A 16,051-nucleotide genomic window follows, 5' to 3' on the forward strand; every position below is an offset into this window, starting at 1 on the left:
TTATAGGATGTAGCAATAGCATTGTTCAGAAAGAAACTTACAGCTGTAAATGTTTTAATCAGCAAAGAAAAAAATTTCAAATCAGAAACCAAACCTTCTACCTTAAGAAACTGAAAAAATAAAAGCAGAGTAAACTCAAGTAAGGAGAAAGAAGGAGATAATAAAGACTAGAGTGGAAATAAATGAAATACAGAATAAAAAACAATAGAGAAAATCAGCAAAACGAAAAGTTGATTCTTTGAAAAGAACAACAAAATTAACAAACCCTTACCTAGATCAAGCAATAAAGAGAAAAGACTCAAATTATTAACATCAGAAATGAAAGAGGTACATTACTATCAACCTTATAGAAATACAAAGGATTATAAGGGAATTCCATGAACAACTGTATACTAACAAACTCATTAGCTTAGTTGAGATGGACAAATTCCTGAAAAGATACAAATTACCAAAACTAACTTTAAAAGAAATGGAAAATCTGAATAGATATACAATAAGTAAAGAGTTTGAATTAGTAATCAAAAAACTTCCCAGAAAGAAAGCTCTGACCCACAGAAAGCTTTATTGTTGAATTCTACCAAACATTCAAAGAATTAATTTCAGTCCTTCACAAACTCTTCCAAACAATAGAAGGGAGAACACTTCCCAACTCAGTCTGTTAAGCCTGTATTACCCTGATGCCAAAACCCGACAAAGAACTACACAAAAAGAAAACTAGAGACCAATAACATCCCTTATGAAGATAGATGTAAAAATTCTCCACAAAATACTAACAAATGAAATTAGCAACACATAAAAAGGATTATACTGTGACCAAGTGGCATTTATCCCAAGAATGGAAGGTTAGTTTGACATCTAAAATCAATTAGTGCAGTAACACCATGTTAATATAGAATAAAGGGGGAAAACCCGCTGATCATGTCAATAAACACCAAAAAAAGCATTTGAAAGAAATACAAACATTCTTTCATGAAAATAATGCTCGACAGACTAGAAATAAAAGAGAATTTCCTCAACCTACTGAACAGCATGGATGAAAGTTCCACAGCTAACATCATAGTTAATGCTGAAAGACTTCCCTGTATATCGAGAACAAGACAAGGATGTCTGCTCTTGTCGCTTTTATTTAACATTATACTGCAGTTCTGACCAGGGCAATTAGAGAAGAAAAAGAAACAAAAGACACCCAGATTGGAAAGGAAGAAGTAAAACCATCTCTACTTTCGGAAGTTATACTCTTGTATATAGAAAATCCTAAGCAATCCACTTAAAAAATAAGTAGAACTTATAAGTGCATTCATTGAAGTGCAGGACATAAGATCAGTATACAAAAATAGCTTATATTTCTATACACTAGCAGTGAACAAACTTAAAATTAAGAAAACAATTCCATTTACAGTAGCATAAAAAAGAATAAAATGCTTAGATATAAATTTAACAAAAGTAGTGTAAGACCTGTATACTAAAAACAGCAAACAACTATCAAAAGAAATTAATAAAATAAATAGAAGCCATCCCATATTCATAGATCGGATATCCACATACAAATGAGGATGACAGTACCCCCTGAATTGATCTATGGATTCAAAACAATCCCCATCAAAATCCCAGCTGACTTTTTTGCAGAAATGGACAGGCTGATCATAAAATTCACTTTGAAATGAGAGATCCAGAGTAGCCAAGTAATCTTTTAAAAGGAGACCAGTGTTGAGGCTCATAGTTCACAATATCAGAAACCTTCCACAAAACTTTAATAGTTAAGACACTGTCATGCTCCCATAAGGATAGACATATAGATAAATAGAAGAGATTTTAGATTCCAGAAATGGAACTTTACATTTATTGCCAATCAATTTCGACAAGGGTGCCAAGACAATTAAATGGAGAAAGGATAGTCTTTGCCACAAATGGAGCTGGGACAACTGGATATCCACATGCAAAAGAATTAAGTTGGATCCTACCTCACACCCTACGCAAAAATTAATTCAAGTGTATCATAGAGCTAAATGTAAATATAATAAAGCTAAACTATAAAACCTTTAGAAGAAAACTTTGAAATGTATCTCCACTATGCAGTGGTTTCTTAGCTATGACTTCAGAAGCACAAACGACAAGAGACAAAACATTCAAATTGGGTTACATAAAAATTAAAAGCTTTTGTGCTGTAAATGATACCATCAAGAAGGTGAAAAGACAACTTACGTAATGTGAGAAAACATTTGCAAGCATCTCATAAAAGATTTATGTCTACAATATATAAAGAACTCTTGCCACTCCTTAAATTTTATTGTGTGTTTAAGTAAGGGGTTTCCTTCTCTCTCTTTGTTGACACTTCATAAACCCATTCAATCAAGAATTATGTCATCCTTTTTTAAATTTTGGGTTTTGCCCATTATTTTTCTCCATATTCTTCAAATATTCCTACACTCCATTTTCCAAGTATTACCACTTCTAGTTATGCCCTACATACCTGATTTTCGTTTGGTTTTTTATAACCCTATCTCTAAAAATATTCTACATATTCTTTCTCACTGAATTCTTAACTAAATTGTCAATTTGATCTTCCAGGTCGCTAATAGATTTTTGTCTACTTATCCCATCTATTACCTTTATACATTATATTTTAATAGTAATATTTTCTCTTGTTTTCTATGTGATTAGTTGCTTCATTTTACTAATATCTTGCCATACTTCCTTAAGTATATCACATTATACTTATTTTTAAATTCTTGGTTCAACTTTTCCAGTTTTGGGGGTGTATTCTTCAGCCTTTATTCGGTTATGCCATGACCACAGCCAACCCCAAAATCTCGATAGGATTTAGACTGAAAGAGTACTCGTGTCTGGGAAACGCCATTTTCTTGGCAGAGGAAAAAGAGTATAAGAAGGCTCTTGAAACTTAATATGTCACTTTTGGTCACATCTCATTGGCCCAAGCAAGTCTTATGGCCAAGCCTAGTGTTAATGAAATGGACAAGTATAATCCTCTCACAGGTTCCATCAGCAAATTGGGAACAACATTACAGTCTGTTGCAACATTGTATGTGTTTCCTAATTGATTGCATTCCTCACAGATCATGTTATTTTGATGTGTGAATTTATAAGTTCCTGTCTTGTAATACGTATTGAGGAAGGACAGAAGGCCAAGCCTTGGTCTTTGTCTCTTGTGAATTTAAGAAGGGAGGTGATCACCAAGGTGGAGAGCTCCAGCTCCACACACACAATACACAGGAAAACTGTGGATTGTCCTTGGTTTGCCGCCACTCTATCTGACAATGCTTAGGCAGAACCATCTGAACAGAGGTGTCTTCCTAAATTGTAATCTACTAGCCTTAGGGCTTTGAGACCCAGAGAGAGGAGTTAGAGGCAGGTCTGCTGGAGGGCAGCCAACTGTCAGCTTCTGACCCCTGTGAGCCTTTCTGCTCTTCTAGCCTGAAGGGGGAGGCTCTGGTTGTGCCAAGGCAAACGGGAGGAAGTGGACGAAAGAGTTTCGAAGCCTCCCTCTACTCTAGCCTCTCATTGCCAGCTTAGGCTGCTCTTTGTCCCTCACTTTTCCTACCCGCCAGTCCAGGCAGCCTTCTGTACCCCTAAGGGTTTCTTACTGTTTTTTGGTTAATCCTTGGAGTCGGTACCTCCTTCTAACCTCTGAATTTTCCCAGCATTGTTGTTTATGTGAAAGGCGGGGCGGGGGCAGGGAGAACCAGCTGCATGTACTAACTAATTCTTTAAAGGAACCCAAAGCCCCTGATTCTTTTTTTTAAGCTTCTGAAAGTTGTTCACTGTTTTATCAGCTTTCCCAAACTATAAATTAGAGGCAGTCAACTGAATTGAAGAAAAGGTGGGGGAAAACTTCCTGAAGGACAAAAGCATGGAGGACAGTTGAACCAAATATAAAACACCGTTCTGGCTCTGCATCGTCAACTACTTAGGATTTGAGCTTTATACAGAGGAAATAAAATTTCAGAAAACATGGACCAGAAGGGTTGTATGAGGAGAGAACCTTGTGAAAGAAGTTGTAGTTGAATTAGAAAATGAGGGTTTGGATTGGCGTAGAGGATGGAGAGTAAAGACAGAACAAAGAGATTGGTAACGGCGCAGGGGTCATCACGTGGAGCCAGCCTGCCTCCAGTGGAAGGTTACATGGTGAAAACATGAGGAGTTACTTGTTCAGGTTGAATGATGTCAGATTAGGGAGGATCTTAATAACCACTGGGGGCTGGGAGGAGCGAACTCGCCCATGTATGCTCTTACCACATGCCTGGTGCTGTGCTAGATAATGTGGGGAATACACAGGCATTATAATGTCACCTTTGTCCCCAAGGTGCTGATAATCTTGTTGAGGAAATAAGACTGGTGCCAGTTAAATGATTAGAGAGCACTGTGAAAAAACGTAGTTTATATGCAGAATTCTCTGATGCTGTAGAGGTTAGGAAGCCTGTACAGATAAGATTAGCTACATAAGTGCTGAAACACACTGAGGAGGAGGTTTCTCTCTTAAGACAAACTATAATGTGGATGCCAAAGGGAACATTCAAATGGATGTGTGGACGTTAGACCATTGAGGGTGTTTTACGTTGTTTCTTTGAGAGAAGGCAGTTGAATGCAGTGGATTAGAGCATGGGCCAGAGCCAGATGACCTGGGTTCAAATTTAGGCTCCGAGTATGACTTGGGCAAGTTAGTTAATTTTTCTGGGTCTCAGTGTCCTCATCTATAAATGAGGATAATAGCAGCCCCAACTCATAAGGTGGATCTGCTCACTTAACTTTGCCACTCAATTTCTGCTCCTAAATTGAAGAGCGTGTATCAGTGGCATTTAGGGAGAGGAGGATGTGATTCAGAACTAGTAGGGAGGCAGGGTGGTGTTGGAGAAAGAAAGAAAAAATCTGACCATTTTGTCCCCTGCCTGCTTCCTCACTGGATTGTAAACTTCAGCCAGGTGGAGACTTGCTTCATTCTATGCCAGCACCTGGCTCAGTGTGTGACATATAATTGACACTCATTAAATATTTATTGAATGGCTAAATGCATTTCTATATGTAACTTTAAATATAAACCAATTTAATAAGTAGTTTTATTTGTTTGGATATGTATTTGTCTAACAATTTTGATGTGTAATTTTTTTAACAACCAGAAGTTAACTCAACAACTAGAAATTATCTTTGAAGTATTTGTGACAGTTTTCTTTTTGTTTTTACAGGCCAGTTGGAATGCCAAAAATGGAAAAAGTTTACTTACATAACCCTAGTTCTGAAGAAACTATTACTTTAGTATCAATATCTGCTACAACATCACATTTTCATGCATCATTTTTTCAAAATAGGGTAAGTTTCTCTGTGTTATAAATTATTTCTCTTCAATTTGAAATTGAAACGTTCAGATTTTTTTTGATGTATGATTTTGTTTTGCCGTAATTAAAATCTGGTTTGAATGTTTCATATTTCTTCTGGATTTCAGTTTGCCCCATTTCCTAAGAATTATCACTTCTCCTCTTAAACACACATTGTTTTTCTCAGCATGAAACAGCTTAACAAATCAACTTTGAACCTTGAACACTGAAAAATGTAGCATTCATATAGTCAGGTGATTTTCTTTTCCTTCCTAATAATAAGTTATTTCTCAGCATTGTGTTAGTTTTCTCTTGCTGCATAATAAATTACCACAAACATGATAGCTTAAAACAACATCCACTTATTAGCACATGGTTCTGTAGGTCATAAGTCCACTGGGTTCTTGGCTCAGGATATCATAAGGCTGTAATGAAGATGTCGGCTGGGCTGACTGAGTCCTTCACTGGAGACTCGGGAAATCCACTTACAAGCTCCCTCAAGTTGTTGGTAGAATTCACTTCCTTGTGGTTGTAGACCTGAGGTCCCCGTTTCGTTACTGGCTGTCAGCCGGGGACCTCCCTCGGCTCCTTAAGGCACCCACATTCCTCGTTACCATCTTCAAGCCTGCACTGGTGCGTCGTGTCTCCCACATACTTCAGATCCCTTGGGCTTCCCTCTTCTGCGTCAGTGGAGAAAATGCTGCTTTAATCGTGTCGTTGGGTCAGGACCACCTGGATAGTCTCCTTTTGATTAACTCAGAGTCAGCTAACTCAGACCCTCAATTACATCTGCAAAATCCCTTTTATCATATAATATAAATGATCGCAACTGTGGTGTCTGCGCATATTCACAATCTCAGAGATTAAGACAGGAAATTGGGAGGGCTATTTTAGGGTTCTACTTACCACAAGTATCCTTTAAAATTTTACTTATAATCATTTTTGTGGATGGTATGCAAACTTGTTATTTAAAAGAAGGTTTTCTGACCAAAAAAACTGGTCTTAATAAATTTTGAATTTGAGATAATACATTAAGATTTACTATGTAGACTGCCAAAATAACTAGCTAAATGGCAGTTATCAGAGGAAAGTAAATGAGTGGAACCTACTTTCATCTTCCCAGGGTTTTGACTGACTCTTTTGAAGAGATATAACTAAATAAATAAGAAGGAGCTTTTTTAAGCATATAAGATTTATCAATTATTTACATTTTTACTATCCTCCTTCCTAAAATCCTCTTTCATCATATGTTGTCATTAGCTAACAACTTCCAGAGTAAAAAAAAAAAAAAAGACATACAATTTTGGCTTTTTTTAATTTTTTTTTTTTTTTTTTGGAGGAAGATTAGCCTTGAGCTAACATCTGCTGCCAATCCTCCTCTTTTTGCTGGGGAAGACTGGCTCTGAGCTAACATCCGTGCCCATCTTCCTCTACTTTATATGTGGGATGCCTACCACAGTATGGCTTACCAAGCAGTGCCATGTCCACACCCAGGATCCGAACCGGCGAACCCTGGGCTGCCAAAGCAGAACATGTGCACTTAACTGCTGTACCACCAGACCAGCCCCAATTTTGGCTTTTTTAAATTTAAAAGTATTTTATAAATGAGGAATTCATAAATTAGCATATTACTTTTGATAATAAAAATTTTAATTTTTTTGTGATACTATGGAAAACATCCCTTTTCTAAAATGTTTCTTAAAATAAGTTACCCTTGACTTGTTCTTTGCTGTTACCTAGAATATGTTTTCACAATTTTTATAATTATATAAAATATTTCTTAAAGTGATAGTTCTCTCAATTATTTTTTATGTCATTACCTAAAAGATATTTTCACAATTTTTATAAATGTACAGATGGTCTCAAATAATGGGATCCCAATGCTGGAAGAGACCTGTGTATTCGTTCATCTAGTCCGTACCCTCATTATACAAATGAAGAGCTGAACCCCAGGGGGATTTGCCACTGGTTATTAGCAGTTAGTGACAAGGGCCAAGGGAGGGTCTGGGTTCTCTTGGTCTACCCAGTGGTTTGTATTGTACTAAACTGCAGTGTGCGGCGTGTACTGAGCTACAGTGTGCAGCGTGTACTGAGCTACAGTGTGCGGCGTGTACTGAGCTACAGTGTGCGGCGTGTACTGAGCTACCGTGTGCGGCGTGTACTGAGCTACAGTGTGCGGCGTGTACTGAGCTACCGTGTGCGGCGTGTACTGAGCTACCGTGTGCAGCGTGTACTGAGCTACCGTGTGCGGCGTGTACTGAGCTACAGTGTGCGGCGTGTACATTACAACCTATAGAGAGAGATACATTTATGTGTAAAAGGAACCACTCAACTTTCAGGCATTACTAATGTGCAGAAATGTTTTGGGTTAAAGGGCAAAATTGAGAAGTGAAAATGAAAACAGTTTAAAAATAGTTCACAACTGCACTGCAGATTTTATTTTTAGCACGTTAACTAAGTTTGCTCGTTCAAGCAACGTCTTGTTGTTTCTAAACATCCAAGCTTCACCCTTGTTAAAGGCCTAGGTTTTCACTTTTTTCCTTTTATCATCACAATACAGAGATTAGAGAAAGAGTTAACAGACACAGATTCTTACAGGGGCTAGGTAGACAGTGTAGACGAGAGAAGCAGGCCAAGTAGAATAAGGGGTGACCTGGAAAGCATGTGGCCCATCCAAAGGAATCGGCTCCTATTGAGTCCAGCCAGTGGTTGCCGTGTGGGAGTGTAAGCCCATGCCCAGTTCTTCTGGTTTCCAAGAAGAGTCAGAAATAGGAATTTTTATATGATTTCTCCCAATTTTTACATGATGAAAACGAATTCAATTTTAGTAAGACAGATAGTGTGGACCAAACAAAATTTGACATTTCTGAACTCTCCCAAGGACTTAAGTCTACCCATGAACCTTATGCAAAGAGAATAGTTATTCTGAAAGTCCTTGAAAAGATAAACTAAATGTGTATGTAGTCAAAGAACAAGTTAAAAAACAATATGTATTTTCCATCATCAGGAGATAGAATTAAACAATAAAAATAATCTATACCTATCAAAATCTACATTTAGGAAATGTAGATTTAGCTTTAAAGGAAATATCCAAAATCTGTGCTACCTTCTCTTTTTTTTTCTTTTTGTTGCTTTCTGTCTTTTTTTCCCTACAGTAAGATAGTGACTACAGTAAGATAAGTTCAAGAAGTGGAAGGGTGAGATGAAAGGAGCTCTGAGGGGGAAGAAGTAACCTTATTTCCCCTCCTCTTCAATTTTATGCCTGTGATAAAAACCCTTTGGGAAAAAAATGGAAAGAGTTTCTCATGTCCAGGAGAGCAAAGCCTTTCTGTATTTTTATTCTAACTCTGATTGCCTTTGCCACCTTCAGAATTCCTAGTCAGATCTTATTTCTTTGAAAATAAAACATTTTCTGTAACTCACTTAAGTTTTTGATTATTGACTAACCAGTGTAATTACAGAAATACAGAAAAGAATAATTATTGTTTAAAAAGCCAAGTTTTACATAACCATATTTTAACAAGCACACACAAATAATACTCCTTACTAAGGTTTTGATTTTAAGACCACCTGGAAATCAAGAAGAATGAGAGTAGTAAGAATGTGGTTATGTGACAATTTGTTTTTCTGTATATAACTTCTAATAATTACCTGTATTTATAATTATCTGTTAATTAACTATAATTGTCTAATTAGTTATAACTTAAAATTACTTGACTGCAATTTAGGCCTATTCATCTTTCATGGCTATATTATATGTTGACCGTGAAATATGTAATATATGTTTTGTATCAAAGAATAGGGTTTTTTTTTAATACTCTATAGTCATCAAATTTTGATTACCATGAGATTTGCAGAAATGGGGTATCTTACAGACATTGGTAAGCAAACAAAAATTATTTTTCTCTTGATTGTCTAGATCCTTTTTGTTGATTAAATTTTCAGATAAACTGAAGATCAACTAGGATAAACATTGTTTCAATCTGTGATTAAAATTAAAATATTTTAGCCCACTTATTTTAATATGCTTAATATAATAGACAGTCTCTTCTCATGGGTTGAAGGTCACTAATGAATATTAATGGTTATTTTTATTTAAATGTAGAAGCCTAGACATTATTTATTCTCTTTCAGATTAAACTGTGATATCCCTGCATGTTACTGGGAATTGAATGAACAAAATATCATGATAGCAGTAGTATGGAATATTATTATGCAGAAAATAAAAAGAATGAATTAGATCTGTATCTGTTGGTATGGAATAATGTGTTATGATATATATGTTAATACGTAAGAAAAGCACATTGTAGAGTAGAATATGCCATTTTTATAAAAAGTATAAAATCTGTATATATTTGGATATATTAATAAAAGCCAAAGTAAGGTGCAGATAGATATACCTGGGTAACTGGGTACGCTGAAAAGGATAAGAATGGAGGAGGGTTGGTGGTATAAACTTTGTACACCTTTCACTGTATCACTGAGTAAAATAAGCGCTTATTGTTTTTGAAATTGAAGGCATATAAGAAATTTTAAATTAAAAAATAGTTTTCCACCTGTGTAGAAATAAATTGATTAATTTAACAAATATTTATTGAGTACCTACTGTGTGCCAGGTACTTTGGATTTGTCAGTGAACAACAGAGCTGCTTCATTTATAATACTTGCCTCTAGGGGGGTTGGGTGACATCAGCAGCAGAAAGGAAGCAAGAGTAATAAATAAATGAGTGTTATAAAATACTAGAAGATAATAAAAGCTAAGAAAAAGAAGGGTAAAATTAGGGGATTAGGAGTGTGGCAGGAGGTGCGGTCTGTATTTTTTTATTGTGATATAACTGACATATACCATTGTGTAAGTTTAAGGTGTACAGCATATTGATTTGATACATTTATATATTGCAGCATGATTACTGCCGAAGGGTTGCCAACACCTCTATCGTGTCACATAATTATCATTTCTTTTCTGTGGTGAGAACAATTAAGATCTAGTCTCTTAGGAACTTTGAAGTTTATAATACAGTATTGTGGTCACTATTCTGTGATTAGATCTCCAGAACTTAGTTATCTACTAGTTACATGTTTATACCCATCAACAGCCTGTCCCCAATTACCCGACCCCCTAGTCCCTGGTAACTACTATTCCACTCATTTTACAAGCTCAGCTTTTTAGATTCCACATATAAGTGATAACATAAAGTATTTGTCTGTCTCTAGTCTGACTTATCTCACTTGGCATAATGCCTTCCAGGTCTATCCATGTTGTCACAAATGGCAGGATTTTCTTTTTTCTCATGGCTGAATACTATTCCATTGTGTGTGTATCACATTTTCTTTATCCATTCATCCATTGACAGACACTTTGGTTGTTTCCATGTCTTGGCTATTGTGAATAATGCTGCAATGAACATGGGAGTGCAGATATCTCTTTGATATCCTGTTTTCATTTCCTTTGGATGTATAGCCAGAAGTGGGATTGCTGGATCATCTATTGTTCTATTTTTTATTTATTTATTTATTTTGTGTGTGTGTGAGGAAGATTGGCCCTGAGCTAACATCTGTTGCTGATCTTCCTCTATCTTATGTGGGATACCGCCACAGTGTGACTTGATGAGCAGTGCTAGGTCTGTGCCTGGAATCCAAACGTATGAACCCTGGGCTGCCAAAGCAGAACTTGCAAACTTAACCACTATGCCACTGGGTGGGCCCCCTCTATTTTTAATCTTTTGAGGAATCTCCGTGCTGTTTTCCATAGTGGCTGAACCAATTTACATTCCCACCAACACTGTATAGGATTCCCTTATCTCCATATCCTCATCAACACTTTTCTCTCTTTTTTTTTTTTTGTGAGGAAGATTTGCCCCCGAGCTAACATCCATTGCCAATCCTCCTCTTTTTTTTTTTCACTTGAGGAGGATTAGCGCTGAGCCTGCATCTGTGCCAGTCTTCCTCTACTTTGCATGTGGGATGCCTCCACAGCATGGCTGATGAGTGGAGTAGGTCTGAATCCACAAACCCTGGGCTGCCGAAGCGGAGCACATGAAACTTGAACCACTTGGCCACGGGACCGGCCCCATCTTCTCTTCTTAATGATAACTAACTATTCTAACAGGTGTGAAGTGATCTCAGTGTAGTTTTGATTTGCATTTCCTTGATGATTAGAATTGTTAGCATCTTCATATAGTTGTTGGCCATTTGGATGTCTTCTTTGGAAAAATTTCTGTTTAGTTCCTCTGCCTATTTTTTAATCAGATTGTTTGGGTTCTTTGTTACTGAGTTGTGTGAATTCTTTATGTATTTTAGATATTAACCCCTTATCCAGTATATGATTTGCAAATATTTTCTCCCATTCTGTAGGTTGCCTTTTCATTGTGTTGATTGTTTCTTTTGCTATTCAGAAGGTTTTTAGTTTGATGTAGTCCCACTTGTTGATTTTTGCTTTTGTTGCTTGTGCATTTAGTATGGTATCCAGGAAATCATTGCCCAGACCAATGTCAAAGAGCTTCTTCCCTATGTTTTCTTCTAGGAGTTCTACGGTATAAGGTTTTTTGTTTAAATCTTTAATCCATTTCAAGTTCATTTTGGTGAGTGGTGTAAGATATGCATCCAATTTCATTCTTCTGCATGTGATTATCCAGTTTTCCTAACACCATCTGTTGAACAGACTATCCTGTCCCCATTGAGTATTCTTGGCTCCCTTGTCAAATATTAGTTGATCATATAGGCGGGGGGTTTACTTTTGGGCTCTTTATTCTCATATTGGTCTATATATCTATTTTTATGATGATACCATATTGTTTTAATTACTATAGCTTTGTGGTATAGTTTGAAAGTTGAAGAGTGATGCCTCTGGCTGTCTTGTTCTTTCTCATGATTACTTTGTATTCAGGGTCTTTTGTGGTTCCATGCAAATTTTAGGATTGTTTTATCTATTTCTGTGAAAAAAAATGCCATTGGGATATTGATAGGGATTGCATTGAATCTGTAGATGGCTTTGGGCAATGCGGACATTTTACCGATATTAATTCTTCTGATCCAGGAACATGGGATATCTTTCCATTTGTTTGTGCCGTCTTCAATTTCTTTCATCACAGTTTGGAGCTTTCATTATACAGATCTTGGTTAAATTTATCCCTAAGTATTTATTTTTTGATGCTATTATGAATGGGGTAATTTTCTTTATTTCTTTTTTCAGATGTCTTAATTGTTAGTGTATAGCAGCAGTATATATAACACAATAGTGAGTAGATTTTTGGTTTTTACTACCATGAGGCTTACATACAACGTCTTATAGATAAAACAGTCCATCTTAAGTTGATAACAACTTAACCTCAATTGCATGCAAAAACTTCACACTTTTGCTCTCCCCCTTTTGTATATTTGATGTCATTATTTACCTCTTTTTTACATTGTGTATTCATTAACAAATTATAGTAGCTATAATTATTTCTAATACTCTTCTTTAATGCTATAGTTAAGTGGTTAACACACCATCCTATTACGGAATTAGAGTTTTCTGTGTCTGTGTATTTCCCTTTACCAGTGTGTTGTATGCTTTCGTATGTTTTCATGTCATTGTTTAGTGTCTTTTCATTTCAGCTGGAAGAACTCCTTTTACCATTTCTTGCAAGGCAAGTCTAATAGTGACGAAGTCTTTCAGTTTTTGTCTGTATGGGAAAGTTTATTTCTCCTTCATATCTGAAGGATAAGTTTGCCAGATAGAGTATTCTTTCTTTCTTTCTTTCAAGGAAGATTGACCTTGAGCTAATAACATCTGCCGTCAATCCTCCTCTTTTTGCTGAGGAAGTTTGGCCCTGAGCTAACATCTGTGCCCATCTTCCTCTATTTTTTATATGTGGGATGCCTCCACGTCATGGCTTGATAAGCGGTGCATAGGTCTGCACCTGGGATCTGAACTGGCGAATCCTGGGCCACCGAAGCAAAACACACAAACCCAACCACTGCACCACTGGGCCAGCCCCAGATAAAATATTCTTGACTGGTAATTTTTCCCCCAACACTTGGAATATGTCATTCTACTCTCTCCTGGTCTGTAGGGTTTCTGCTGAAAAATCACTGATAGCCTAATGGGGTTCCTTTGTAGTTTATACAGTCCTTTTTTCCCTGGCTGCTTTTAGGATTCTCTTTTATCTTTGATTTTTGGTCATTTCATTATAATATGTCTTGGAGAAGGTCTTTTTGCATTGAGGTAACAAGGTGATCTGTTATCTTTATGAACTTGGTTGTCCAAGTCTCTCCCCAAATTTGGGAAATTCTCAGCTGTTATTTCGTTAAATAAACTTGCTGCCTCCTTCTCCCTTTCTTCTCCTCCAGAACTCCAATTATGCTAATATTTGTTCTTTGATAGAATCCCATAGGTCATGTAGGCTTTCTTCACTCTTTAATTCTTTTTTCTTTGTTCTGCTCTAACTGGGTTATTTCATAATTCCTATGCTCTAGCTCACTTATTCTGTCTTCCATTTACTCTCCTCTGCTGCATATGCTTTCTATTGCATTTTTTTCTTTTTATTCATTGAAATCTTCAGCTCCAGAACTTCTGTTTGGTTCTTTTTTTGCTGAGGAAGATTCACCCTGAACTAACATCTGTTGCCAGTCTTTCTCTATTTTGTATATGACCTGCTGTCACAGCATGGCCACTGATAGACAAGTGGTGTAGGTTTGTACCTGGGAACCAAACCTGGGCTGCTGAAGTGGAGCGTGCCGAACCTAACCACCATGCCTCCAGGGCTTGCCCTTTTGGTTCTTTTTTATGATTTCTTCTCTTTGGTAAATATTTCATTTTGTTCATGTATTTTTTTTCTGGTTTCCTTGAATTGTCTTTCTGAGTTTTCTTGTAGCTTGTTGAGTTTCTTCAAAACAGCTATTTTGAATCCTTTATCAGGTATATTGCAAAATTCTGTGCTTTTGAGCTCAGTTGGCGAATTATTGTTTTTTTGGTGGTGGCATGTTTTCTTGATTTTTCACATTCCTTGTAGTTTTGTGTTGCTGCTTTTGCATTTGAAGTAGCAGACACCTCCTTAAATCTGTACTAGTTGCCTTCAGATAGAATATACTCTTCATTGGTCCTGTTATAGCTCAGGTTTTCTTCACCTTTTGGGTTTTCTGGAGGGCAGTGCCATAGCTCAAGTGTGTAGCTTCTCCTTTGCCCACAGACCCTGTTATGTTTTTCTGATAGCAGTCCATTACCAGACGTGCTCTCACTGCTTCACTTGGGAGTGCCCATAGGGAGCCAGCTACAGAGTGAGGCAAGGGGTGAGTTTAGTACTCAGGGCATTCGGGGTGCCCATAGACCTAGTGGGGAGATCCTCAGGTGAGGTACTTCCAGATGCTCATGGGCAGACTTCCTGCTGAAGTCCTAAGCACAGTCAGCAGGACCTGTGTACCTTTAACACCCTTTGATATTCTTATCAGCCTCTTTCTGATCTCATCCCTCCCCCAGTTGAGGAGGTCCTGCCTCAGTACTCTGGGTGCTGCTGGAGAGAAACAGGTTTCTCTGCTCACGTGCTGTACAACTAGGGTAGCCAGTGCACTCACCACTGTTAGATGCCTCCGTCCTGTGCAGTGTTGCCTTGGCCAGGTGGAGGAAGAGGGGTGGTGCTGGGAAAATTCATCTTATGGTCTCCACTGAGACCAAACTCATATGTTTTTTGCTCTAATGGCTTGATGGAATGTCTCCTTGGGAAGGCTCAACTTCTGCAAAATCTGTCTCATCCTTGGGTATCTACCCAGCACTCTCCAGGTTTTTTTTCCCAACTGCCAGAGGGGTTGGGGCAGGTTCACTGGTTCCACAGCCTGTATCAAAGTCTGTCCCCTTATTACTGGGCGAGACAACTCCCAGGTCCCCTGGCATATGGTGCTGGATCCCACAACTTCCACAAAGGCACTTCTGTTTGTGGATGGACTTCTAATCATTGTTTAAAAAGAGGGACAAAAAGGAAGAGTATCTTACACTGCCGTGATGCTGACATCGGTCCTCCGGTTTTCAAATAGGATGGTCATGGTTGGCTTCATTCAGGAGGTGACATTTGAATAGACTTGAAGGAAGTAAGAGGACTGTATGGAGGGAAGTGGAATATATGGAAGAAGAACATTCCAGACAGAGGGTACAGGCAGTACAAAGGCTCCAGTGTGAAAGCATGCCTGTTGTACAAAGAGGACAGTGTGACTAGACCAGAGTGAGCAAGGGTAAGAGGAGAAGTAAAAGTGGCTGGGAGGGGACAGGTTGTGAAGGGCCTAACAAGGTATGATAAGGAGTTTGACTTTTATCCTGATCAAAATGGGAAGCCATCACAGGGTTTTGAGCAGAGGAATGAAATGATAGCTTATGTTTTATAAGGATCACTGTTTATAAGAATAGACTGAAGAAGGGCCAGGGGAGAATGAGGGACAGCAGTCACATTGGCTGTTGCAGTGCTCCAGGATAAGAGATGACTACTCGGGCCAGAGTAGAGAAGTGAAGAAGGCTGTTGGATTTGGGATGTGTCTTGAAGATACAGCCAACAGGATTTCCTGATATGGAATTGAGTGAGAGAAGAGTCAAGATTAACTCCAGAGTTTTTGTCCTGAGCAACTAGAAAGATAGAGTTGCCATCAACTAAGAGAGAGAAAACTGAGGGTGGAGCAGCTTTCAGGAGGACGGTGAATAGTTCGGTTTTGGACATGTTAGATTTGACAGGTCTCCTAGACATCCAGGGGGAGGTGCCAAG

The 16,051-nt window shown here is 37.8% G+C and overlaps 1 protein-coding gene across 5 annotated transcripts in view; it reads left to right on the forward strand.

Annotated features, from left to right (window-relative positions):
- TMEM131 (transmembrane protein 131) overlaps window positions 1–16,051 on the forward strand; it is a 224,564-nt gene that overhangs the window by 124,561 nt on the left and 83,952 nt on the right. For all 5 annotated transcript variants that reach the window (XM_070572092.1, XM_070572093.1, XM_070572090.1 and 2 more), the window contains one exon: window positions 5,199–5,322. In XM_070572092.1, the coding sequence (XP_070428193.1) occupies window positions 5,199–5,322 (124 nt within the window). The remainder of the gene's footprint in view (window positions 1–5,198; window positions 5,323–16,051) is intronic.

The sequence above is a fragment of the Equus przewalskii genome, chromosome 14 (assembly GCF_037783145.1).
Source record: "Equus przewalskii isolate Varuska chromosome 14, EquPr2, whole genome shotgun sequence".
Classification (NCBI taxonomy): Eukaryota; Metazoa; Chordata; class Mammalia; order Perissodactyla; family Equidae; genus Equus; species Equus przewalskii.